Raw genomic sequence first — 27,579 nt, 5'->3', positions numbered from 1 at the left:
GGAGTAGAGCCTGACTGATAAATTGTTTGCCCGATATAATGGCCATTATTTTACTATTTTGATGACATCTGTGTCTGCAATTATGCAGACAATGTGTCTACTACTTTCAACCTGGTGTCCCTATTTTGAGCATGTCATTACAGGTATACGTTTTTAATACATTAAAATTAAAAAATATATATAGCAGATCTACAAGCCCACAACTTGTTCCAGTGAGAGAGGTTGTGAGCTTGTCGATGGGCTATAACTTTATTTTTATTTGTAATAGTAAGTGGTTAAATTAAATAAAATGACCTATTTTATTTTTTACAAAATGTCGGTCAATACATCAGTAATTGGGTCTCGGTATTGGCATCATACCCATACATGTTGGCATCGGGTCGGGCTCTACTATGGAGTATAAATCAGGCTTTAATCCTCTGCTCTGGGATCATGCATCACATGTATAGTGTGTGTTATGAGCAGTGCTTGTAAGCACGGCATCGGATAGCCATCCCCATGTATAGTGTGTGTTATGAGCAGTGCTTGTAAGCACGGCATCGGATAGCCATCCCCAGCTCATTTGTGAATACTGACATTCTTGCAGCGAAACCATTTTTTTCCTTGCTATTGGCAAACACTTTGCTTTTCATTTACAGCCCAGACCAAACCATTTAAGGTAAAAAACAAAAATGCTCTCTTGTGGACGAAGGACAAAAAAAAGCAGCATTTGGATTAGAACTGAAAAGAATAGGAAAGAAAAAAACTGCCCGGTAATAAACTCACATTTGTTTTTTATAGTTTTAGTTGCTGCCTGCCCGGGTGTGGTTGCCATCATGGACCTCACATCTGTTTTAGTTGCTGCCTGCCCGGGTGTGGTTGCCATCATGGACCTCACATCTGTTTCGTTGAACTGTCAACCAAGTGATACCAGCACAGCAGTTTTACAACGTCCAAGACACGCTGGTGAGGTGGCACAAAGGGAATTTACTGGCCTAATGTATGCTCCGTCGGACAATGGTGTCGTGCGCCACAAATAGTAGATTTCCAAGCTCACAACGTGTCGTGCCCTCGAGAGTTTGGAAATCGGCTATTTCCGACATGCAATACCATTGTACGACAAAGCATAAATCAGGCTTAAAGGTGTTTTGACTCTATTTTTTTGGTCTTTAAAAAAAAATTGTTCTTCTTCCTTGTTGTGGCAAAGGCATCCATCCCCCCCAGAATAATTCCTTTCATCCAAGGAAACGAGTATCAACAAACTGGTCCCTGTGACCCGCTTGGCCTTTCCTGTGCCCCGGCAGGGGTTAGTGTCCTGCTGCGCTGCCCTGGGCTACGCCGTACTGCTGCTGGAACACGGAGTGCTTTGTGTGCTGCCGATACTGTGGGCCGCGCTGCTGTTCTCTGAGGCCGGCGGGGGCCCGGGCTTCTGGACCTGTTTCTGTCTGCCAGCTGCATCACCTGGGCATCAGGACAGAGTGGGAAGAGGAAGGTAGACAGAAATAGATTATAAAATACAGCAGAAGTGGGAAGGAAGACACTTCTTCTCTCTCTCTCTCTCTCTCTCTCTCTCTCTCCCTCTCCCAGTCTAGATCACTGTAGCCTGTATCTTTACTAAAGTAAATGTATTGAAGTGCTGCTGCTTGCAATCTTCAGTGGTTCTTTGGGGTGGATGAGGTGCTATATATAACTGCTGTTACAGAGAAGCTGTTACAGGGACGTTTCACCGCTGGAAGAAACTGCAGTCACTCAATGTTAATAGCATTTGTAGTAGATAACAGTAGCACAATAGAAATTTGCACCCTATGGCCAGAAACATAATGAAGTTTGTGTATGTGTGTGTTTTTATTTTTTTTATCCCACGATTTTGCAAACCTATTTTTCACCCAGTGTCAATTATCTAATGTAATCCTGGGTGCTACACTTCCTCTGCCAACCTGGGGGGGCAGCAGGCTTCCTTCTATGCATGAGGTCAGACCCCGGCCGGACGTAGCGCGTGGAAGGAACACATTATTCCGACCAGTTCCTTTCCCCTCCATCAGGCTGGCCAGGGGGAGGTAGTTTAGAGACCAGGATTACTGCATGTTTTTTGTGAGGGTACCTACCCTAGGGGACACAGGGAGAACATGCAAACTCCACACAGAAAGGCCCTTTCGCCCACCCCGCCTCGGGTATGGGCACTGATGAAGAGGAGAGAACACGCCCCCAGCGGGAATCGAACCCAGGACCTTCTAGCTGTGAGGCGACAGCACTACCGACTGTGCCACCGTATCTGACTAGGGTTTGACTGGATTGCTGAATTTCTACAGCGACCATAATGTTTTGGTGCACTTGCCCCTCCTTGTAGAGAGGGGGGGGAGGTGTGACTTGTAGTCCAGGAAGGAAGAAAGACCATATTTTCATGACAAATTTTGGTCATGAACATGGCACCACGAATAAAATATCTAAAAACACATAAAACCCCCAGGAAAGTGTTTCTTGTGTCTTAAACATCATTAAAATAAGATCTGGTTGCCAAAGGGGTGAAGTGGCCCTTTAAGTCCCTGGTTCTGTGTAGGCACCTGGTTTTATATAGCAGTATTTGACTAAAGGTGCTATATAGCCAAACAACCAATTTTGGTGCCACCTGGTGGACGAAAGTGGTGGCGCTTGGGTGCCACGTGATGAGAAGCAATTCCACTATGATGCAAGTCTTGGTGCCATCTTGTCACTTCAAAGCCAACGAGCAACTCTCTCCGACAGCATATTGTGTGTGTGTTTGTGTTTGTGTGTGTGTGTGTGTGTGTGCGTGCGTGCGTGCGTGCGTGCGTGCGTGCGTGCGTGCGCTTGTGCGCTTGTGTGCGTGTGCTTGTGTGTGTTTGTGTGTGTGTGTGTGTGTGTGTGTGTAATTGTGTATAATGTATATGGATGTGATTACCCTTGCTTTAGGAGATATAGGGGAATAAACACAAGACTTGGCCCCCTGACCACTGACTTGTTTATCGTTAATGTTAATTTTGCATTCCAGTTGGTGGATTCCTACTGTAGGTTCCAAATCTGAAGGTTAGGAGGCAAATAAAAAGAAATGCGCCCTTTTATTTGGAAAACAGTTTTTCTGACCGAGGATGCTTGAAAAAAAGCCAAGCCTGTGTTTAATTTATGCCTTTGGCACAGCGTTTGTGGTACTAAAAGTCAGTCCCTCATCAATTGGTTGTTTGCTAGCTGTATCCCTGCTAGCAAAGTGGGAGAGAGGGTTTACAGAAAGCTTTGTAGGGAGGTATTCTCTGTCAACGATGGTTGAATTACAAACTTTATGTTTAACACGTTGTGAGCTTATAGATCGGCTATCTTTGGCATGTGACACTGTCATACTACAAAGTATAAATGGGTCTTTAGTTTGTGATAAGTTAGTTGGTTGGCTATAGCCTATATTATGTGCACACGCGTGCTTGAGTCTCTTGTGCATGTATGAACACAGGCAAGCACAGACTTGGATCCACAGGCTTTCCTGCATCGTGTACCCTCTTCCAGGCCCCATAGCTCTCTCTGTTCATGTTTACCAGAGCAACGCTGCCAAAGAGACTCTGGCTAAAGAAAAAAAGAACCCAGACCATCTTTGCTCAGAATTCTGGGCTTTTATAAAACAACAGTCTCACTTTGCCTCTGTGTCAATTCCCTATTCGTGAAAACACAAATACACCACGTAAGTTATTATTGTCTTGCTACATGGGGGAGATTATCCCACCACAATATTATATTTTGTCTGGAAATTCAACATCCATGGGCCACAATGAGTTTGTGTCATCTCTGGCTTTGTCTTTAGCTTCTGAGAAAATGACCTTTGGATCACAGCACCTTGTGCAGAGCTGCATCCTCCAAATTCCGAATCAGTACCAAATCCATAAAAGTATTAGTTGTTGACGATTCCAAATCAGTACCAAATCCACAAAAGTAACAGTGGACGATTGGAAACCGAAAGGTACCGAAAACAACTCTGGCAACACTTCCATTACTTTAATTGATGTTCCTTGGTGTTTTAGCTTTGAACAAAAAATAAACATGTCTAGTGTATGTGTGTAGTGGTACCAGCACAGTGGTATGTGGACTATACTGAGCCAAGATAACAAAAACGTTGGTGTTTTCCGAAGTTATTGGATCTTTCAGTTTACCTTGTAAGGAGTTAATGTAGCGCGGATCCTAAAAGTCCAACATAAACACCAAGTATAGCCCCAATGTGTGTTTCAATAACAACGGAAAAAACCTAGCCTTTTTAAAGAGTTCAGAGTGCAAGAACATCCAACATTGTCCACAGGCCCCGGTGGGGATAAATGTAGCTCTATTTTGATTTCAACACTCCTTGCACTAGTTAAAAATACACACTGGGCTGGTATTTTTGGTGGCTGTTTTCGAGAATTGATATTCTTGGGGTTAATGTGGAACACCATATAAGGGTATTCCAGTCAAAGCAGCAGAACAAGCTCTTCCAAATGTTGATACATCAGGTCTGGTGGTCTAACAACATGATCACCAATACATCACGTCTCAAATATTGCTATCCCGATGCTGGAGAGGCCTGGGCTACATCTAATCCTTCCATAAAGGCCATCCCTACACCTGTTTCCCTACAGATGTTCAACTTTTGACCTTAAAAAACAAAAACAAAACAAAAAAAAGCTGGGAAATGGGCCAGTCAAAGGGCTTGAGTTTCTTTATTGGTCTCTCTAGGAAACTCATAAAAATCAAATAAAGTGGCTTTCTAAAGAGGTGCCAATGCAAACATTGTGATAAAGATAAGGCGACTCACATCTGTCAGTAGATCTCTCCTTGCTTGCCTTTGGAGAAGGAAAACTCTTTCAATGAACAAATTAGGCAAAATCCAACTGACTATAACTGAATGTGGCATAGCTTGTCTTAAGACGTTTCTTTTAACATTTTGATTCCACCCCAAATAATTGCGGCTCAGACCAACGATAGCACCAAAATCATAAGGCAGGACTATTCAGTTATTATCACACATCTCTGAGCTCCTCGCTTACAGCAAAGGTAACACTCAATAAATGAGCCCATGCGTCACTTTTCTGGGGGCGAACATTCGGAGCACACATAGCAGATCTACTGTACATGCTTAGATTGAAGGGGGACTCGGATCAATTAAGTACTGTATGGGTTCAAGTGGTCGCTGTATGCTCCTCACATACAGCGAGGGTAACACTTAACCACTTAAAACCTACAGTATATATTTACCTAGTTGACCAGAGTCCGCCAGTGGTTACTACTAGGCCTCCTCCTTTTTTACTCTACACTACATATCTTTGCTGAAAGTAGCTGATTGATCTGCTATTTTTGTGGAATGTTTGCGCCAGAATACATTCATGTGGTTAAACACATAGCCACCATTGTTTAAACCTCTGAATCTCTTCGGTGGAACTTCCTGGCCCAGCTTGTGAAAGATGTCTACAGAGAACGAGATGTCAGCAATGGAGAGGTGGGTCAAAGGCACGGCAGATCACCGGTCAAACAGTTGGGGTTGGGAAACAGGGCAGCTCTGTGTGCTGGTGTACACAGTGGGCTGCCGGGATCGCACTTCCTCCCAGGGGTCAGCCAGGGTCAGGAGCGCGGGGACGCTAGGGAAGGTCTTGGCATCTCATGGACAGATTGTGTGTCTCTTCCTGTGAGCGCCCCACTAAACCCAACAGATGAGGGGGGGAGGGGGGGGGGGAATTCCAAGCGACCTATCTGGCCATTGTTATTGAGAATGTCCCCCCGATTGCCCTGCGGCCCCCCGAAAACCTCTCAAAGGCAGGAAAGAGAAGAGGTGACTCTCAGTGACGAGGCCAGGATATATTTACAGTAGTGAAGTCAATATGTTATTGTTAAGCAGCCTGTCAGCGGAGGGATGTTTGGCATTGGCGATGGTGGGGTGGGACGGAGGTTTCTGGCACAGAGATGCAGACATTCCTGGACTTCTTATCTTTTCATTAGCGAGGCGTGGGGATGATGGGTGGCCCACTGGGTGGCCAGGTGGCGGAACCGCAGGGTGCAGAGCGACCTACCTGTGTGTGAGTAGATGAACCACAGGGCTCCGGTCAACAGGGCCCCAATCACGAAGGCGGCAAAGGCGATTCCGACCACTGTCGGAGTGTCCAGGACGTATAGGATGGCTGCGGGACAGAGAACACATACCCTTCATATTTAGTGACAAATTTGAATATGAAATGGAGCAAAACAGAAATACAATAAATTGCTCAAAATGAAAATGAAATCATTACTATGAAATAGTATAGCAGTAGTAGTAGTATGACATCACAATGATCCTAACTTACTTTCACTGGGAGGATTGGGCAGGTTTCTGGGCGTTGTGCGTGTGGTCGGAACTGCAAAATAAACGACAACAGTTCCATTTTACTTTACGTGTTGACTATTCAATGACGCACAGCGTACTGCATGAACTTTTACATGTTTAATACAACACAGCAGATATTCAAGACTGAACCCTGACAACCCCCGGTCAAAGAGGATAAGCCAGGTTGCTGATATTGCATTGTGTTGATAAGCAATTCTCTTTGGAATGTGATACAGAAACCTGAACCAGCAGAAAGAGAAACTCCTGTGTAAGCCCACAGTGGCCTCCAGGATGAACCTATTGACTCCGTCAAGGCACTGCCTTGCCCATTTATTTGAAGCCTTCTGGATAGCTTTCAAAAGTGAAATTAGCCCCAATTATGTCTCAGCAAACAATACAAAGGCGCTTGTGTGGGGGCGAACTCAAGAGCAAGTCTGGTACAGGTCCAAGACCCCAGCACAATGGCTGCTATTCTCGGAAGGAACACCTTTTGGATTTTCATCCTGCGTGGCTGACGATGACAGGCCATCACAGCAGCGGTTTATTTCAGAAGGGTCTGTGACTGGATGACATTCTCGCCGCAATGCCCAAACCCCTCAAGTGCTATCTGTCTCGCTTTAGATTGTGATGTTGAGAAAGTCCACAGCACTGATCCGAGACTGCACCCAGCTGAGGTCAGAACAACACTGATGTCTTGTGGAAAACCCATAAATAACATTTTATTAGGTTTGACTTAACACTTTGACCCCCATTCACAAATTACCAGAGTTAATTGATAAAGACCTCTTTCCCTCCCATGCACGAGTTGTGTTTTATTTGTTTTATAGAATGTTTTTGATAACTTTTAAGACATACAAGGTTTTCCTCAGACACTCTAGGACACATCACACGTTTGGATCACGTGACTGGAAAAAACAAATCACTGATGCTGGCTTCTCAGGGCTTCTGGGTAATCGAGGCGCAATGCAATGTCTATGGAGTGTAATGGCGTCCTCAACGTCGCTATGTTCCCCGTTGTTGTTGATTGAACCGTATTCTATGACAAACGATGGCACAATTTTAAAGCAGACTTTCATGAAATGGAGCTACAATCACGACCGGGTGATTCTTCAAAGATTAGTGAAAAACTCCCGCAGTGAAGCTATTTTGACGATCGTAAACTAAAGCGCTGTAAGTGTTAACTTAATTTTTTTTTTTTTTACATTTTTAATTGATAGTTTGCATTTTATTAGTTATCATTTTATTTTGCAGTTGTAAAGCTCTATAATGTAAGGGCTTATGAAACCATTCATTGAACATAAAAAACCTTGGACTATTCTATAGGTACATTAGCTATGTCTTTGAAAACGCCTAAAAAGTTGTGTTTTGGTTCAGCATGAAAAAACATGTCTCTGCCAGAGGCTAGGTCTAGTGTACAGTCAAATGAAATGGAATATTGAACAGTGATGGAAACTCGAGAGTTATAAATATATTTGAATGAATCACAGTCTGACCGTGGCATCTCACTCATGACTTCTTGTCCACCTCTCTGCCAAAATGGCACGAGAGCCTCAGGTCTACAAAATCTTTTATGCAAGATAAGTACTCCGTTCAGCATGTTCATTATTTGAACCGAGCCAAGCACTGCCATAGGAGTTCGTCTGAACTCCAGACCTATGTTCTCAGCTGTAAGCGCTTGCCAGAGTTGGAACAGTTGTGATATCAGCAAGGAACGTCATTTGTTTATCCAAGCAGCAATGGAAGAACACTCCTTTGTAAGGCTGTGTTTCTGTTCAACTCTGACCCTCTCCTCATGGTGTGCAGAAACCACTGACGGAGCCTCTGGGAGACCCTTGACATTGGGGGTCTGTACTCATACAACATGCTGCAGTTGATGTGGTTGCACAACATTCAGGCTGACAGTTCAAAGTGTTTCGTAATGACTGCAAACAGCTCCATTCCCTACAGCTGCATCAAAGGAAAGGTACAGTATGCGTATTATACAGTTTGCACAGCAGTTGTGCCTTGTCACACAGTATTCTTAACATTGTTCAATACAGTATGTCACTGACATTTGACACTGCATTTCAGGCATGTAGCTAACTTAACCCTTACATTCGGGTTGAATTCTTCCTTGTAGTTGTAGCTGTAGCTGGCTAAAGTTTGTACTCGTCCATTTTAAAGCAACAAGAGTTTATAAGGGCCAGATCCCCAGTAGCCTATTTCTGTTTTGAAATAATCAATCCTTTCGATTTCACTTCATTGTTTTGTGTGTTTACGTTGCTAGCATTTTGTTCATGTGGACATGTTGCTGCATACATTTGAATTTGAATGCATATGTAAAGCACTTTGTAACTATATGTTTGGAATGGTGCTATATAAATAGCATTGATTGATTGATTGATTGATTGATTGATTAATTCATTCATACAGTAGATCACAAAAATTGCACTACAGACAGGTGCTTGAGTGACGCAGGGGTAAAAGTTCCTGCCCACCACCACTATGGACACTAGGGATTCAAATTCTCCATATTGCAAAATTACAAATTGCATATTGTTATGGAAGGGGTCCAGGGGAGGGGACACATGCTCATCTGCGCCCTCCCTAACAAACCAACCTGTAGGGGTCAGCAGTGACAAGGGACAAGGGGAAGTGAAAATTGGCAGAACAACCAAATTGGGAGAAGAAGGGGGAGTATTAAGAAAAATAAATAAATTGTGTTTCATCGTTCATTGCCGTTAAATGAGTATAGCTGTGTCACATGTCCTTGCTTTCAAATCAAATCCTCTCTATGTCAATTTAACATTTCACTGTCAAACAGACAGTGAAGTGAAATCAGTGAAGTGCATCACTTCACATATCTTGTATAAATCTATTGTTTTAGACTCAAACCTTGTTTACTACCTCATTACAACATTCCTTGTTTACTGAAAGGAAACAATCCTGGTGCTGGAGTAATGACCCGGAGCACCCTGATGATACAATTGGACCTTTCCTTGTAGTTCAAAGTTATGGGAGGCAAAAAAAAAAAAGTGGGGGGACATTTATTGATGTTGTTCAAAGTTATGGGAGGCAAAAAAAAAAGTGGGAGGACATTTATTGATGTTGTGAGGCAGTAAATCTATGTTTGATGGCGAGGCTTTGAGGCTGTTATGTTTTTCCATGCACCAAGTTGGCCACAAGTGGCCCCTCTTTGATTTGTAGATCAAGCTCAACTCGTTGGGATGCCGTCCAGCAGCGCAGAGCTGTGGCCCTTGAAAAGGCTGCTTGTTTTCTTTGCCATCTCTGCATAAGAGATGCCTTTGTGTTCGAAAACACGGCTTTTGAAATGGTCTCTTTTTTATATTGGGGTTTATGGCATATCTGTGTTTACTTCATCTCCACCATGGAAAATACACCCAGTGCACTTGGCACATTGGCATGGGCACACGGGCACACACGGGCACACACGCACACACACGCACATACACACACACACACACTCACACACACACTCTCTCTCTCTCTCTCTTTGCCATTTGCCCGGTGCCAGGTCCGGACTGGCTCAGCTCACTGTAGTTTTGGCACGCCTGAAAAACTCACTTGGGCAATTACCACAAATTTCAGCGTCTCCGTCCTGAGGCTGTTGGCCCTCGTATTATTTATGATGGATCAGGTGGTTCGAGTTCGAGGAAATATACTGTAGTGTATATCCCTCACTGAATTTATCTACACGTCCACTGATCTAACAAGTCGTGAGGTCTTCTGTCCGCTACGCCTAATTAACCGGAGCAAACCCACCCACTCCTACTTGGCCTGGTTTGGTTCGTTTGTGGAACAATGACAGCCCAGTGATTAAGACGCAGCATGATTTACATCCAACTTGTGAGTGTATAAAGCTGAGTCAGGCCGACCACAGTGCTGTTTCTTGACAGTGTAAGCGCAAAGCGCTCCGAGGGGATGCTGACTCGAAAACCCCTGGCAGCTGAACCGACTGAAAAGGGGGTTCTCATGATATCACCCTCGCCTTTAGTTTAGTTCATAATTAGCAAAACGTGGTGGCGGTTACCCTGGGCCTCCCTCAACGCCGGCCCCGCCCTTGCTCCGCTGGCGCTCCGTCCCTGCCCTCCGAACCCCGGAGACTCCGCGATAGGCAGGTTGAGCGTGTGAGCGACTAATGGAGCAATGAGGGGCCTCGGAGCTCTGGCTACGCTCCCAAAGCCAAGGAGACCACTCCTCCACCGCCGCCTCCTCCTCTCACTAGCGGGAAGAGGAGGCCACAGTCAAGGTTCTAAGTGAAAACAACTGGAGCTCCAGTTGCTGGGGTGACTCCCCCTTTTTTCCATCGCTCCGTCAGCGATCAGCGTTGTAGCAGAACTACCCTTTACTCCAGTAAACCACATGATCACGCACACAAACACACATGCACACACACTATTTGAATATATTGTATGCACGAATTGCAAATACAGCGTGTTTGTTTGCACGCTCACACACATGCTCTCTCTCTCACACGCACGCACACGCACGCGCGCACGCACGCGCGTGCATGCGCGCGCGCGCGCAGAGCAAATGATGTCCAGATGTGGGGATGTGATGTGTGATGGTCTGTGGCTGGAATGGTCGGGTCTAATCTCCAAGCACTACACTGAGGTTTCTCTGGGTCCTTCTGCCACCAGGACCAGACCCGCTCTTCACTTAATCAGGTTCTCTGACACACTTTAAACGCACACCACACACGGAAACGAGAGCTGAAGTCCATGACGTGCAGTTCCGATAAACAGGAAAACTACAGATGTGACTCTTGCCCGGGGTTGTGCAACATATTGATGACTGCGCTAGCCCAAAGCCAAATGGCAGGAACAGATTGACCCTTAAAGGCTAAGCCATGTTGAACTTGCATTTTTATATAGTAGGAGAAGCTTTGGCGACCTACATTTGTTGTTGTGCTCAAGAACTTCTATCAAGGCTTAAAGGGATAGTTCAGATTTGAACAGATTGACCCTTAAAGGCTAAGCCATGTTGAACTTGCATTTTTATATAGTAGGAGAAGCTTTGGCGACCTACATTTGTTGTTGTGCTCAAGAACTTCTATCAAGGCTTAAAGGGATAGTTCAGATTTTTTTAACTTGAGCTGTATGAAATACTTGCCTAAAACGCAATTTGTTCATTTTTTACCGCTCTATCACACGTAACTATGTTTTTGGTGTCCATATCACTACGCCCAAAAAATAGTTCCATGTGATAGAGGGGTCAAAGTTGAACGAAAGTTGCGCTAATATTTTAGAAATAGGTAAACAATACAAATGACGTTAGTTTTGTGAATTAATTTATTTTTACTGCGTGGCCCCAGTGCCCCCCACAAAATGACCGGAACTACTTAATAATGACCAAAACCAGAGCAGAACTCCCACCACGGGACTCGGGCAATCAATGAATACAGTTGCAACCATTATGTTCATGGCAAGTATTTTTCTAGCAAAGGTCGTGGCTGTAACCTGTCATCTGAAACATTAATTTGCTAACCGGGATGTCGAATTAATGTTTTATTAAGCTCCAAACATCGTCCTTTACCTCATTCTGAGCCCTAAAGCCACTAAAGACTGCGTGTCTTTTTGGGGATTTCGGCTGCTTCTACCATGGAAACAAGCGGTAGCTAGCGACAGAAGCTAAAATAAGGAAAAAATATTATTATTAATTCTGGATTAATACTCTTATCAAATCTTGTGTTCTCGTGTTTGGCAAAGGAGGGTTTTCCATGAGAGATCTCGTGATTGGCATAGATTGTGTTTAATACAGCCATTTAGAATATCCAAAATTACAAATTGCATATTGTTATTATATAACACAAAATTACAAATAAGATTTGAACTTGGTGTGTATCATATCATACTGTAGACTATACCAAAGCTAAATAAAAATTGTGACGTGATAATATCGGTACTAACCCTTGTCCAACATAATATTACAGTATGTGCTAACCTGGTGGTTCCTTTTGTTCGTCCCCGTCAGGCACTACAACAACCAGGGGCTTTGTGGACGTCTTGGTGTTCATCATCATAGCCAGGACGGTGTCCAGGTTGACAGAGTCACACGCCTCGTTGGACTGGATGCACTGTGCAGAGGAAGAAGAAACCAGTCAGAAAACCCCCCCAAACTATTACGGTGGCTCAGTCCGCATAGGGCAAAAATATGATATAGTGGCCAGTTGGTAAATATGCACTCTTGCATTTTCCTTTATGAATGAAAACACAAGGCCGAAGCCTCGTGACCCCTGCACGACCTAAGAGAAGGAGTCGTCTTTCATCCCTGACCACAGGTATAATTGTGAGGAAGTCATACACACTCCAAACTCATAAACCTCATCCTGACCTTGATCATAATCAGAATGTAAATATTAGCCACACTGCCACGAGTCAGCTCAAGGCCCCTGTCACTACCCTGACAGGATTTCTTTTTCTTCCCTTTTCCCAAAATGCCCTTGGGAGCCAAAATGGGTCAAATGAGCAAAGGCGTGGGGGGAGGGGGGAGGGATTTGCTTGCTAGAGGTTTGTGAAAGTACAGTAAATTAGTGGAGACAGATCGCGGACACAGCAACAGGAAAGTGGCACTTAAGATGGATGCTTATTTTGTTCTACAGGTGGCTACTTGGCAAACCTTAACGTGGATTTATGTTTCCTGCTTAGCCATGGGTAGAGACCTGAAACTGAATGGTTCAGGTCAGCCAGAGCCAGCACGGCAAACTAAAACACAGAGTTCTGAGTGCTTGGTTTTTTCAAACAAACGCAGTTACAGTACAGAGCATACTGAACACACAGTTCAGATTTACAGAAATAAAAGTATCTCTCTCTCTCTCGCTCTCTCTCGCTCTCTCTCTCTCTCTCTCTATATATATATATATATATATATATATATATATATATATACTGTACTTTCTCTCTCTCTATATATATATATATATATATATAGAGAGAGAGAGAGAGAGAGAGAGATACTTTTATTTACACACTAGCAAACAACAAATGTGTATTTTGAATTTTGCTTTTGTTGTTGTAGTAAGCACGTTGCGTACCACGGGTAGTGCTCGGTTGGTCTGCTGTCTCTTGGAGCACAGAGACATTTCGCAGTGCAGGAAGAGGAGGGATTCGTTGAACTTTGCGTCGAAGTTAAAGCTGAACCTCTTCCGATCCGTCTGCGTGTGAAGGATATGAAAGTCTCTCTGAGGGTAGTACTTGACAGAGTCGTCCCTGGGGCAGATGTTCTCGATGAGGGTGTAGTCCGAGGCCATGTTGGGGTCGGAATTGGGGGAGATGAAGCAGGACTGGATCACAAACCCCAGCTCGGCATCTGCTTTAGTGGCTAATATCTGAGAAACCAGAAAATCAGAGGGAAAATAAAACATTTAGTGTTCAAATACACAAGTAACAGCTGTGATTTTTCATGGTAAGTAAGCTTTTCTTTGTAAGCAGTAAGGAAGCTGACTGATGACTGGAGTCATTTCTGGTTGATAAAGGTGGGCAGGAATTACTTTCAGCTGCGTTAAATCTAAGTGGAGCACATTTTCCAAAAATAATAGTACAAGTAGCTGATCTACAAGCTCATAGAGGTCGTAGATGTACTATTTTGGATTGGTAGGATTGGTAGAAAATACAGATCATCATGCTAGATGTTAGAGCTGAGCTTTCATTTTTCAACATGTCTAACTTTGCTTTATGGTTCAGATTAAACAAACACAATCAGGCTTCATTCATTATCTCAGCCATTACCCAGCTACAGAAGCAGTCTATTTTCTGCAGAGAGACTTGGTGTAAAAGGTTTTGGGTCAAGTATAGATCCCTGGTGACCCAGGTCAATGGTTAAAGATTTGATACCTACAAAAAGTGAAAAACACCATGATCACTCAATGTCAAAAGTACAATGACATCCGACATTCACAAATCATGAAGCGGTAATTCAGCTCCACTAGGAACCTGACGTTTTTGCCTGCACACACCACAAGGCATTTCCCTGCTGTGGTAGTGTTATTCTTTTTTTTCTCCCCTTTTTTTCCCGTCTAAATGTAGAGAAGCCAATTATTTCTTTCTCCAAATGTTGGTATTGTGCCAATTCCCAAATTCCCCATACACTTACTGTATGTGTTACTATTATTACTGCTATTGATCCCCACTTGCTCACCTGACCAGATCCCAACTCACCAGATGTGGGACAAAGAGTGTGTTTGGGTGGGACAATGTGGGACACAAAAATAATAACATTTATATTCCTTTATATCACTATGCTTTGCCATCTGGTTGATTCAGTAGCACATCATAGGACTGTGATGATAATAACTACTATGCAAATTAAAATAAAATAAAACTTAACTGCATTTAAATGAACTATTTACTGGACAATACAACCAACCAACCCATACCACTGCACAATACACCAACCAACCAATAGAACTGGACAATACACCAACCAACCAACAAAGAGGCATTGATTTGATTGTGAAGACATGAATTACACAGATAAATACTTTCCCCGTCCTTGTTGTAACTGCATCTCCTTTTCTTTGCCGTGGTCTTAGTTTCTTCCCTTTTCTCGTCCATGTTTCTTTAATTACAATTATCGCTAATTTTGCTAAGACGCTAACTTGTTGGGCGTTCACTAAACTAGCTGCCGGCTCGGCTGTTTGATTGACAGCCAAATGAGCTAATCCTATTCCTACCTAATCCTACCTATTACTCTGCCTACGCACGCACGCACGCACGCACGCACGCACGCACGCACTGAGGGGTGTGTCTCAGTGTCTTGCTCAAGGATATTTCGACACTAACCCAGGGATTGAACCGGGAAATGTCCGAAGTGGCCGCTCTACCACCTGAACCACTACGCCCCCCCTCCCTCCCCGGTAGAACAACATTGACATTTTTGGCACGACACGCAGTTAAACATCCGAGGTACACTGCACTGTATGCATCAAAGGCTAGCTATAAGCTAACACATCATAGATTGTGAGCACAAATGCACAAGAGCAACATCCAACAGCACACCTTGTGGCCCTGGCCTCAGGGCAGCTCTCAGCCTGGTGTGAGAGGTCTAAAGGTGGCGGGGAAAGGTTATGCCAGAAGCCTCATACACAGAAAGCTCTTTGTAACCTGCTGGCTCTATGTCCACACTGTCAGTGAGGCATCTTCTTCTCATAGCATCATAAATCATCACTTCAAAGGGGCCTCTTCGTATGGGTCTTTACCATGATTCAGAAGACCTCCATAATTATTGTTTCACAAGAGATGTTCCACCAGGCCAGACAGTCAGAATACCAAGACACACTGAAGGGGGGCTGCACAGTAAAACCGTGAGCATTAATGGAACTCTTGACATTGTCAAAATGGACGCGTTCTGGTCCATTTTGACAGATCCATTAACGTTCCCAATTTTACTATGTACAATGGATGCTTGGGGTGAACGTGAGTGCAAGCTTTCTATCCTAAACCAGACCAAATACAAATTGGCCTCATGGACACCACACTAGGAGATCAAAGAAAGTTAGAGTTGAAAATCCCAGACAAAGAGTACACAGTCAGGGTTTTTTTGTTGTTTTTTGATTATATTTTTTTGTCCCATGACTGTGTTGATCATCCAAAGGAAAGAGACCAAAGCACGTACGCACAGACAATGAACTTGCAGGACCACATTATCCTATTTCATTAGTAAAATACACCGGATGGTAAAGTGTACTTAATGACGACATCACAGCGTACCTCAACAAACACCGGTTTGTTTTCTGACACAGTGTGGAAGGCCTGAGGCGCCGGGTATCGGAAGAGGTTGCTGTGGTACAGCTCCATGCTGAATGTCACGTTGTCGCTCGGGTCCTTGGCTGGTCCCGGCATAATCTTAGGAAGAAATTGGGGGGGCTCTTGGTCCTTTTGGTATGTGCAATTGAACTGGAATGAAGCACATAAACCAATGCAACATCAATCATGAGATTCAGCCACTGAGTGAGAAGCTAAAGAACAAACAAGACAAAAAATCTGGAAAATACAATAAAAGTGGAGTGGTGGGGGAGTGGGGGGCCTTCTGGAAAGAAACGGTAGAAAATGGGGAGACACAGAACGTGGAAAATATTAAAGGCCAGGTTAAGAGCAGTTAGAGAGACAGACATCACTGCATGAGAGCGCAGAGGCCAGATGAGTCTTTACTAGCACCAAGGGACTCTGGGAAATGGAGTTTCATGACATGATTTATGCGAAGGTGGAGACGATTGGTGGTCTTGACTTCTCAACTCTATACAGGCTCGGAAAGCCTCCCTGCACTCACTGCAAAGAAGAGTCAGAAGAGACGACTCACCACGATGGAGGACAGGTGCTCTGTGGGCTCCACAAACGTCTTTTCCAGCTCCTCCGTGTCCCTTGGGAAGAGCACGTCTCCAGATTCCAAGTCCTCGTAGTCTGGCCCTCCACTCCCATCCTTGGGCTCAGTGTGGCTGATCAGGATCTGTAGGAGGACGACCATGATTCAAAACATATCTGCTGCATTTACTGTATAAGCGATAAGACATTAATAACAGAGGTTTTTGTGCTGATGTTTTTCTCCTTCTGCTTCAGTTTATTATAGCAGTTTTGCTATAATTAAAGGCATCCATCTACCCCCACAATACAAATTTGACTCAATAACTACTAAAGCCTGTCTGACTAGGTTTTGTGACAGAAACTGAAAACTTTTCAGTTTAAGTGCTATTTAATAATCCATGGTGCTATACATAGAACACAAACGTTTAACCAGGAAAAATGGAACAGACATTGCTAAAACATTCCTCAGCTGTCAGACGACATGCAAACGATTTTGCATCTCAAAACTTAATAGATATTCACTTTTTTGAAGAATCAGTGTGTGAACATTTTGTTCTCTCCTCTATGCGTTCAGTTGCATTCAAATTGACTACAAAATGACTACAAATGCAAAAACAAAAACAAAAAAGAAAAGAAAAAAGTGTGTGTGGCATAACATGAATCAAGCGATAAAGCAAACATTGTTTGCCAAATCATTACAAAGCTCACAGAATATGTTTCCTAACCATGTATTGGACCATGTGTGTAAAGATATTTTGAAATCGCCCCATTAGGTCCAAACACTTGGCGCGAATCTGGCCATAATTCAGACAGTTTATCCAAACTAGGTGGATATGTTGAAATCTGTATCTGATAAGACATGGCCCTAAAATGTTTTGAAATGTAAACGTAGAGGGTGACAGCGTTGCCGAAAAAGGGCCTGGCAAATGTTGCCGTAAATGAAGCAGCGTTTATCCGATCGCCATAAACCCTTAGTTGCCACAGAATCTGTCAAAGGTTTAACCCTCATAGTTTTCAACTTCTAACTGTCCATGTTGTCTTGAACTCCCACATCGCCACCTTGCTGCAATATTGTTTTTGTTTTGTTTTGGTCAACAGACCCCATTGTGAGCAGTATTGCTCAACTTAGGGTGTTCAGGATTCATAGAATACAGAGATTAGAATCTATGAGGGGGGTGCCAAACCATTCTGCAACAAGAGGTCTGGAATTAAATTATGGGAATGCCCTGTGATTCTGACAAATGAAATCCACAAAACATGTACGACATCTCTCCACGGAAAATAAACATGTTCTGAGTTTCATTCAATTCTGTGGGGGCTTCCAGAGCCAGCTGTGAGTAGAGGGTGAAAATGTAGGTTTAATGAGGTGAGAGCACAGCCATGGTGACATTGATTAAGTCTCGCCTGTGGTCCTGATGTTAGCTGACCCACAAATGGTACCCCTACTTAATTAAAATCATAGAACAGGACAAACAGCGGCCAAATGGGGGACGATAGCCTTTTGACAAGCGGTGACCTAGAAAATGAAACGTAAGTTGTTTTGACCAGAGGTCTTAGGTTATCACCGCATCCAAGTGCTCAAACAAAAGACAGCCTTGGACTCGCGCCCAGGGTTTTTACACTGTGTGGGATCGAGAAAGTGTTGTTCTCACTTCCCCTCGCAGAGAAATCATTTCAAAATGTCCCGGAGGAAGCGATTTATCTCTGCTTGTTAGAAGAAACGCGTTGCAGGCTTTCCCTGTTAATGATCATCACTCGGGTGATGTGAGATGCGAATGTTCAGTCCACCATTAACCTTTTAACATGTTATTGTTAGCCATTCATTTAATAAGAATAAGGGGGAAATAAATTATGTTTTTGCATAGTACTATATATTTGTCATTAAATGTTCAGATGAATTGAACATGAAGGACCCTAATGGAAATGAGCTATAGGCTTTCTTGGGTTTTAAATCCTCTTAGCAGACCTTGTATTGAACGGTACTTTCCTGTGTTTTTTTTCTGCAAACTGTTAATAAAGTATTCAATCAATCAATCAATCAATCAATCAATCAATCAATCAATCATTTACATTGAAAATACTTATAGCACACAAAACCGATTGTTTTAAGTTGATCAGTGTTATTTCCATATGGCATGGGTGGTCACATGTATTGTGATGATAATTACAGAGAGGTGTCATTGCTTGTTACTGTATGTACTCACCGAATTGATGTAAAGGACCTTGGAGCTGGTCATCATAGGGTAGACAGTGGTCTGGCAGCCATTTAGAGGGGTTTCCAACGTATAGTGTGTGGAATTAACTGTCGCTTTGCATTCTGGGTCTTGGAGAGTGAGGTTGGCATGAGCAAACCCATTGGCCTGGTGACATAAAACAACGTAAGAATTGGACATGGATGAATATGAATTATTGACCAGTCTCCAGAGTTGTAAAGATTAATGTTACATTGCAACATTTCACCATTCAATCGCATGTTCCCAGGAATAAATAAACCTCACAAGGTGGCCTAGCTGCAACGCTAGCTACTCCTAATTACATTCTATGGGAGTTTTCCACACTGTGATGTGGGCTGTGTTCTCTCTGTGTTCAGGAGCCCAGTGTTGGGCAGCGGGCACCATCGTTCCTACTTCAATGCCAACCAGTCTTTAAAAGGGAGACTGGCATATCAATATGTAGCAACTCAACAATGGGAGTATTTCTCGTTTTTGTTGGACCTCATTTTAAAAGGCTCCGTCATCACGCTCATCAAATCTAACTAATTGTTTATGAGCTAGTGAAACATTCACTGACGGCTTTCATGTTTCTAACTGGGGCAGGCGTGTCCTCCGCTCACCTCCAGGCTCTCTCTGTCGACGCTGACCACCATCCTGGTCTCTTCACATTGGACCGCCAAGCCCACGCTCAGCACCCCCTGCTGCTCCTCGGGCTCCCCGCCCTCCCAGGGCCGGTAATCCAGGGAGGGCAGCGACAGGTAGGGCAGACCCTGGGCCACATGTGGGGGGAAGGGGAAGGGCAGACTGGAACGTGGGGGAGCGTCCCTCGCACCTGGGACTGGGAGGGGGCCGGAGTTGCGCAGGATGGAGAGTTCTGGAGGGAACATGCTCTCCAGGGGATCCACCACATCTGGAAGTCACACACAGAGACCACGGTTAACACCTCACCAGGCCCGGTGCTTTAACTGGCTCAATAACTGCACTGGACTGAGGCCGTAAAATAAACTTCACCATTTCACGCAGCCCCATTTCGCAGGACCGTGAAATTTCTAATTACTTTTAGTTACTGATGGTCATTTATTATGGCAGCGACTATAACTTGTGTTTATTTCTTGTGCGCGGGTTATATTCCCTACAGCAGTAGGGAATGAAACACCTCAGGACATGTGAAGGACCTCCAAATAAATATACTTTGGCTGTGGACCCCCATCTGAAAAGGTTTTGTGCCAGGGACCCCATCATAGTATAGTATAAAAGAGTATAAAATAGGGTTAAAGTGGTTCAATAGATTTTGATACTATCTATCTATAAATGCACAAAATCTTTGGGAATTATTAACTATTAGCTGAGCACGTTGCTGTGTTTGACAACGGGCAGATATTATCGGCCGATAAATGCATACAAAATGAATATCATTGACATATATATTTTATTTTATTTTATTAGAGCACTGCAGAGGGCAGGTGTGTGTGTCTGTGCAGCTGACACTCATTGACGCTCGTTAATGATATAGGCATCAAGGCAGTTATGCTGTGATGTGATATCGGTATCGGTTGATATCAGTATTGGAAATTAGGAGTTGGACAATATCGTAATATCGGCAAAAAGTCGATATTGGACATCCCTAGGCAGCTAGAGCACACAGGCTGTTTTACAGGCTAGCATGGCTCACCTGGTTCCCTGAGTCGGAGGCTGAAGTGGTTGGCAATGGGGGTGCCGGTGTACGAGGTGACAGGGCCAAAGCCATGATCTTCAGCCCACTTGATCAGGGCTTGTGACCCCGAGGGCAGGTGCTGCTTTGAGGACTTCGATACTTCCATCAGCTTCTCCGTGCTGGGGCTGAGGCTTATGGTATCAGAAGTCTAAGACAAACAAACAAAATGGTAAACCCAGGTTCTTTGGAAATGTGAATGAACTCCCACATAAACTATGTGAGCTCTTTGCCAAATGTCTTCAATGAACCTTATTTTCCAGTGAAATCCTGAGTTCTCATTTAACCCTTAGTTAAAAAAGGGTACATTTTTGTTGGAAGTCTTAAGTGTGACATATGTCAATTTATCTTTCAGAGATCGTTTGATTCTTTCTAAGCTTTGCGGGATATAATAGAACTGTAGAACAACTTGGAATCGCTCCAAACCCAACAAATCATAGGACTCTGTAGGTCTAATCTGGCACAGTCGTTGTTTATCATAACAAAAGGGAGAGTGTACGTCTGTGGCTTGATGTTATTTCATCTGTTTTGAAATGATGATTTGCCTGGCAGCGGATAAAAACGCTGCGGCCTACAGTTTGTCTAACGATACCCAGATTAGTAAAAACATCACACGCGTGTGAAGTGAGGGGCGCTAATATATTAAAGTATATGTCATGTTGATTAGGTGATGTAATGGTGATGCAAAACAAACGGTGACAACACAAACATTAAACGCCATTAACAATTAAGAGACAATATAACGTAAACGACACATTATGACGTACATTTTCCCTTGATTGTCAATGCGTTTACAAAACAAACTTTGAACTAAAATAAAATCTAAAATATCACGAAAAGAAGAAAGAAAATGGTGTGAAGAGGTCAGACTTGCTAGCTGTTGTACATATTTCATCTACCAACACTCTAATGATAAAGTTGCTATCAAACGTCTGGAAACTGTCTATTAACAGTATGCACACAGTAGTTTTTACAAAGTCCAACCACATTGGCCAGCAATACACATACTGGTACATTTTTGCTGAGGTTTCATTTCATTTTGTCTTGTTATATATTGTCTTGCTCTAAAAAAAACACAGCTGTCAGCTTCCAAAACCTGCCATGATGACCACAAGCCACAATGGAAGTGGGCTCATATTTCCATGTTCATGTTTTTTTTTAAAATAGAAAGAAAAGACAGATGTAAAAAAAAAAGTGCAGTTCTGTGCTTCCTGGGGGGTTCTTGTAAGTACATGAAGTGTGGCTATGAGGCGAAGAGCGTGTCAATGCCTGATCGATGGTATGACTGCAAATGTGACACATTTCTTCAGAATTCTTCATGAATTCCCCCTCATTCCTCTCTGCTCGTAATGTAATCCCTTCTCACAGTCATTTCCCACACCACTGTCTCTCTGGACAACCCCCCTTCTTCCTACAGTAGCAAGACTTTGACTTTATGAGGCTATCATATCACATACATAGTTCACATTCTGCTTAATGCTGACACTGTATTTTCCCACCCATATTAGCATGCTTAGAAGAAAGAAAGAAAGAAAGAAAGAAAGAAAGAAAGAAAGAAAGAAAGAAAGAAAGAAAGAAAGAAAGAAAGAAAGAAAATGCTCACAGTTCATCATGTTGGACATACCAATAAAAAATAATGAACCATAACATTTCAATATCGTTATTTCTGAATTTAATTTATGAAGCTACGCTCAGCCATTGAATGGAACTCCCATCTAGAGGCATGTTCATTCCTTTGCACTGTTCTATACGGTATGTTCTATAGGCCTGTGTGGCTTTATTCCAGGTTGGTACAGCCTGGTTGATTTAAAGCAGTGACAGGGCAGCTGTAAAAACAGACTGCGCCTGGCAGAAGTGCAGCGTCATGGCTGGCAGCCACTAGGCAGGGGTATCAGTGTTACACTCTTGTAAAAGACCTTAGCGCACCTCAACGGAGGTCAGCAAAGGACCCATACGGAGCTGTGGTGTGCATTCATAACAACAGGTGATGGATGGGCAGAGACAGCAGGCTGAGGCCACCTCACAATATAAAGCCACATGTCACCAGAGTCATGCTAGGGGTCATTGGGGTTGGTAACGTCAGATATTGGTGAGTCAGATATTGGTTTCTTTCAGGTTATTTTTTTCCTTTTCCTTTTTTTAATGCACACATTCTTCTACACTACAGTCAGCCAGCACTTAGCATACCAACACTGGAGCAAAAGTGGCCATTGGACAAGTGCCAGTTTCCCCCGACTACCGAAACACAAAACCAAAATACGCTGAGGCCTCCCGCATTTTGGCTGCCTCACTTTCTGTAGCATGTTAGGTGCGAATAAACATGCAGCCGTTGTTTTTCCGTCCAGGTATCCGCTGAGGACCGCGATATATCATCACCCAGTGATGATATATTGCGGTCCTCAGCGGATGAGTGTGTTGTATACGGTGATGAGGGCCAAAGCACTGTCTGGTGAAACCTTAGAAAGATGATGCCTGCAGCGAGCTGTGCTCATAACTTCACGCCATGATTGATGGCAAACAGGTCGGGCTGCGTGCACAATACAAATACAGTAGTCGGGATCGGTCTACAAAAATGCCTCCACCCCCGCAGATCATTCGATACGTCGACAATCTCTTGTGCTGTCGGGATGAGATTTCACAGCTCATCCCCGCAGCGGGTACCAGGTGCCAATTCAACACGCCTCCTATTGTGACAAATGTATTGGTCAGCACTGCCGAGTGGTGATATTTCTGTCTGCCTGTCCTGCTGGTACGGGCATGTAGTGCTTATACCTGTCAGCCAGTGTGTGATGTGGCACAATGACATCTCCATAGAGCAGTGTGTTACAAATAAACAAATACACATACACATGACAATGCAAAGGCTGCTTCTGTACGCTTCAGAGGAACTTACCACCACGTCCAGTTTGCCGATGACGCTGTGGGCCTTGATGACCCAGTTGACAGACTTGTCGCATTTGAGGAGCAGCACGACGTTGCGATGCAGTGGGATGTAGACCTCCATCGGCCTTATGTCTACAATCACATCCACCTGGAAGGCACTGGGCAGACACAACGCCAGGGAGAGGGTGTGAGTTTTGATGGCCGTTTGGACAAAGAACGTTTGGACGGCCTGATGAACTCAGTATTTTATTAACATGCCTACCGTGTCTGGCCAACTGATTAAAAAAACTGGACGCCATCCCAGAGAGTAAAAAAAAAGTGACATGTGCAGTACAGACCTCATAGCATTATGGTGAAATACATCATGGCTGCCACATTCTCTGATTTGTGGAATCTTTGCGCACATACAAATGTAATCTCTCCTCTGGGGGAGTGAGAGAAGATTATCTGGCAGCCCTGAGATACTGACTTAGGTCTGAGATACTGCTCTCAAAAGAACATTAGGTCAATAATAAACCCCCTTACATGAGTCTCCAAAACAAACTCTCAAAAGAGATCAACAAGAGCATCTCATCACAGCATGAAACACATGATTGAAGTCCAGTTCTCTTGGTTTGTTTGGTGCTCTCACCTGCTGGAGTTTGGTGCTTGTAGCTCAATGATGTGGACCTCTTGGTCTTGATCTGGGCCGGACAGGACGCATCCCTTGGACGGCTGTGGCTCCACGTAGCCACCCAGGTAATTCAGGGACAGAAACTTGTTGTCAATCTTGCAAGTGTCAGAGAAGACTGGATCTAAAAGAGCGGGGAGATGGTCACAGTGCATATTAGGACTTGACGGTAAAAGTATGTGTGGCTGACATTTATATTCCGTCTCTCACTTAGATGGTAAAACAGTTTGATTAATTTTATATGGGAAACTAACGTCATTATTTTGTCGGAACACTTTGGACAACAACATCCATAAATACGTCTTCCAATCCTTCCAGTAACTCTAAAAAATGTTGCCTGGTGAATTTGTACAAATATCCCAGACCTGCCAATGGAGTTTGCCTGTCTGCTGCAGAACATGAAAAACTAACTGCCCTTTTTCTCCACACTCGGAGCAAACACAAGACAGATGCTTCCTTATTTGGCAAACAGACTCTTGGACAGAGCAGTTTCGGAGAGTATAAACTAAAGAGTTGGCACCTTCCCCTCCGGAACCCTCATGGCACTTTAAAGAGGCCGGGAGAGAGCCTGTGCATGGGCCTGGTTAGGAAGCAGAGCGGAAATCTGTCTGTCCTTAAGAAACACCGATTGGACGAAGAGAAGGGTACTGGAAATCTGCAGCCCTCGCTCGTGGTAAACATGGCACGCTGGTCCTCTGCCAAACCACAGGGCCTTAATAACAGAGGCCTAAATGCTCAGAGGCAAAGCAAAGCAGTCGTTCTCCATAGCGACGAGGAGACATCGGACCGCTAATACCTGGCGGTGGTGTGTGGAGCAACCATTCCGCCACATGCTCCTGCTTTGCAGTGTTTCCGAGCGGTGAAAGATGCTCGTTAAGGACGAGGTGTCCCGTCTGTACGCTGGCGCGTTATGAGGTCGGGCGTGCGGCCTGCTCACTTTATGAAGGAGCGCTAGTAGGGAGTGAGGCATCGTACGTCCCAGGCAAACATATGTGAGTATCAATCATAGCACTCCCTGGAGAACACCCCCCCCCCCCCCCCCTGGTGCTTCTTCCTTCACTTCAAAAGCCTCCCTGCCCCCCCTGCTTATAGCAGAGTTTGGAGAGGATCCGTCTGTCTGGTTCGGCTCACCTCTGACAGTTTGTTTCCACTCGCAGTTATCAAGGAACAGCTCACATTTGCTAAACGCATTTATGCCGTCCACGGCATGCCTCAAAGTGTTTTTATTTCTATGTTCATCCTTGCAAAGTAGGATGTAATGCCAGTCTTGTGGCAACCACGGGTAAGAGTGAGTTTGAAGTTTAAACACTATACATTGTTGACCAGTGTGTCCCCAGGAGTCTTTACTCTTATCCCTCTACTCCAAATGTCTTCGCTGATGATAGCCGATCTACAAGCTCACAATGTGTCGCATTGCGATGCAAGCTTAAATACATCTGCTATCGTGTAGCCGGTAGGGTTCATGTGGTTAAGAGCCTTTTTACAATGTGGGGGTCATTTTTTACTTTTATAAGATCTCCCTTTTATTAAATATTGTTTTTCAGATCTTGTGACAAATATATTTTTGTATGTATGTATATTAATGTATTTTTGGATACATGTTTTTTCTTTAGATTTTTGTTAAAATGTGTTTAAGCTTCATTATATTGATAATAAATGTAATTCATTAATTTGGTCTGTCTGTCTGTCTGTCTGTCTGTCTGTCTGTCTGTCTGTCTGTCTGTCTGTCTGTCTGTCTGTCTCTCTCTCTGACACACACACACACACACACACACACGCGCACATGCACGCACGCGCACGCGCACGCACGCACACACACACACACACACACACACACACACACACACACACACACACACACACACACACACACACACACACACACACACACACACACACACACACACACACACACACACACACACACACACACACACACACACGCACACTAGAAGCTTTAAACATGACAGTCTTAAACTAGCAATCAAAGGACAGGGCTCACTCTCAAAGACAAACACAACATAACAAGCCAGGATCTGATTCCACATTAGTGGAACTAATACACTCTCTCCTCACTTGTACCCCTGTACTGTCTATCAGACGAATAAACTTGAAAGAGAATGTGAACATTTCACAGGGATGTATAAACCTTTGGCCAGGCAGTGAATGAGAATGAGAAGCAACCTCAATATCGAAAGAGCTACCAGGTAAAAAGGAGTTATTCTATGTTGGAACAAGGGGAAGAAGGGTGCCCTCCGGCCCGGAGTTACGATTGGGAATTCTCGCCAGACAGAACACACCTTCTCCCACTTTGATGTAGATGTCTTGAGTCGTCCTGAGTTCAGAGAAGGAGGTGACCGCTCTGTACTTCTTCTGGGCCCAGTTGAGGAGGTGCTCGTTGCCGTGGGGAAGCGCCGACTCCTTGTGGATCTGGCAGGTGAGGGAGAAGTTCCCCGGCTGAAAGTGTACCTCCGAGCCCTCGGATACCTTTGAGGAAGACAAACGTACTTGTGTTAAAAGGAAAGAAGTTTTCCAAGAGAGGCTGTGGTATGGTGACGTATCACAGTTGTATAGAACTTGCCATGAATACTGGGAGATGTACAGTCTTATATGGCATTAGCTTATTTAGTATTTCAAAGATGTATACAGTATATATCGCTGCTGTCGGGAAAAAAACACCTAACTCCAAATTTTTCAGGAAATGTAAAAAAAAGAAAAAATCAGGAAAAGAAGAAAACCTTATATTTTTTAAAACAAAGCAATACTGCCTCATCAAAGTTGGTATTGTGACTTTATATTGTCAATTACTTACATGAGAGGGGGAGGTAGTTAGCTGCTTTAGCACACAGTTTGAGGGTCCAATGGAGTTATGAGCTTTTGTCAGAAGCTCTTTTTAATACTTTTCATTGGTTGAATATTTTTAACCAACACACAGATGTAAAAGGCATTGATTTATAAAAATAAATAAAAACTGAAAAAACGAGTTAGGTGGTTTCTCCCCGATAGCAACAACATGTAATTATTATCATATATATTATTATATATTATTAATATATTATCAGTATACAATTTACTAGGTTTTGGTCTACTCAGACACCTGAGGAGGAGGGAAACTACCGGTAATTATTTTCCTTCAATCACCTATCACCATTTAATAGAACGCAGCAGTGTGCACCCAACAGGTACAATCTGAATTAAAATCTTCAGTAACTCAAGGAGATATCTGAGTAATACTAGTATATACTATCACTGTAGCGTTTAGCTTTTAGCTCAGAGTAGCCCTGTCAGAGTGAATTACTGGAGTGAGAAATGTGAGAGACACAGAGTGAGCAACGGAGGGTGGACTTCATAGTAAAAACACAGACGATTTATGGTATTTTTCTATTTGACTTGTAGTACGACTTTTCAAGACTTCCCACTTACAATGACTTCTTTGTGGATAAAGATATGGGCGTAAAACCCAAGTCCGTATTGATACGCTCTTCCACATTTTACAGGGAAGA

At 43.7% G+C, this 27,579-nt stretch overlaps 1 protein-coding gene across 2 annotated transcripts in view; it reads right to left on the bottom strand.

Annotated features, from left to right (window-relative positions):
• Positions 1 to 498: 498 nt before the first annotated feature.
• tgfbr3 (transforming growth factor, beta receptor III) overlaps positions 499 to 27,579 on the bottom strand; it is an 82,744-nt gene continuing 55,663 nt past the window's right edge. Inside the window, exons 5-18 of one of the 2 annotated variants that reach the window (XR_013790457.1) lie at positions 26,377 to 26,563; positions 24,038 to 24,200; positions 23,417 to 23,564; positions 20,485 to 20,674; positions 19,433 to 19,722; positions 18,804 to 18,959; positions 16,598 to 16,744; positions 16,009 to 16,194; positions 13,335 to 13,628; positions 12,245 to 12,377; positions 6,282 to 6,332; positions 6,012 to 6,119; positions 873 to 1,440; positions 499 to 821 (exon numbers count right to left, since the gene is read on the bottom strand). Coding sequence is in view for 1 of the 2 variants with exons in the window: in XM_079506448.1 (XP_079362574.1) it covers positions 1,313 to 1,440; positions 6,012 to 6,119; positions 6,282 to 6,332; positions 12,245 to 12,377; positions 13,335 to 13,628; positions 16,009 to 16,194; positions 16,598 to 16,744; positions 18,804 to 18,959; positions 19,433 to 19,722; positions 20,485 to 20,674; positions 23,417 to 23,564; positions 24,038 to 24,200; positions 26,377 to 26,563 (2,181 nt within the window). In the remaining variant the exon portion in view is untranslated. Of the gene's footprint in view, positions 1,441 to 6,011; positions 6,120 to 6,281; positions 6,333 to 12,244; positions 12,378 to 13,334; positions 13,629 to 16,008; positions 16,195 to 16,597; positions 16,745 to 18,803; positions 18,960 to 19,432; positions 19,723 to 20,484; positions 20,675 to 23,416; positions 23,565 to 24,037; positions 24,201 to 26,376; positions 26,564 to 27,579 lie in introns of both variants that reach the window. The other variant, XM_079506448.1, reaches the window with a different exon arrangement.

Source organism: Electrona antarctica (assembly GCF_951216825.1).
Source record: "Electrona antarctica genome assembly, chromosome: 7".
NCBI lineage: Eukaryota > Metazoa > Chordata > Actinopteri > Myctophiformes > Myctophidae > Electrona > Electrona antarctica.
This window is presented reverse-complemented; position numbering and strand designations above follow the sequence as displayed.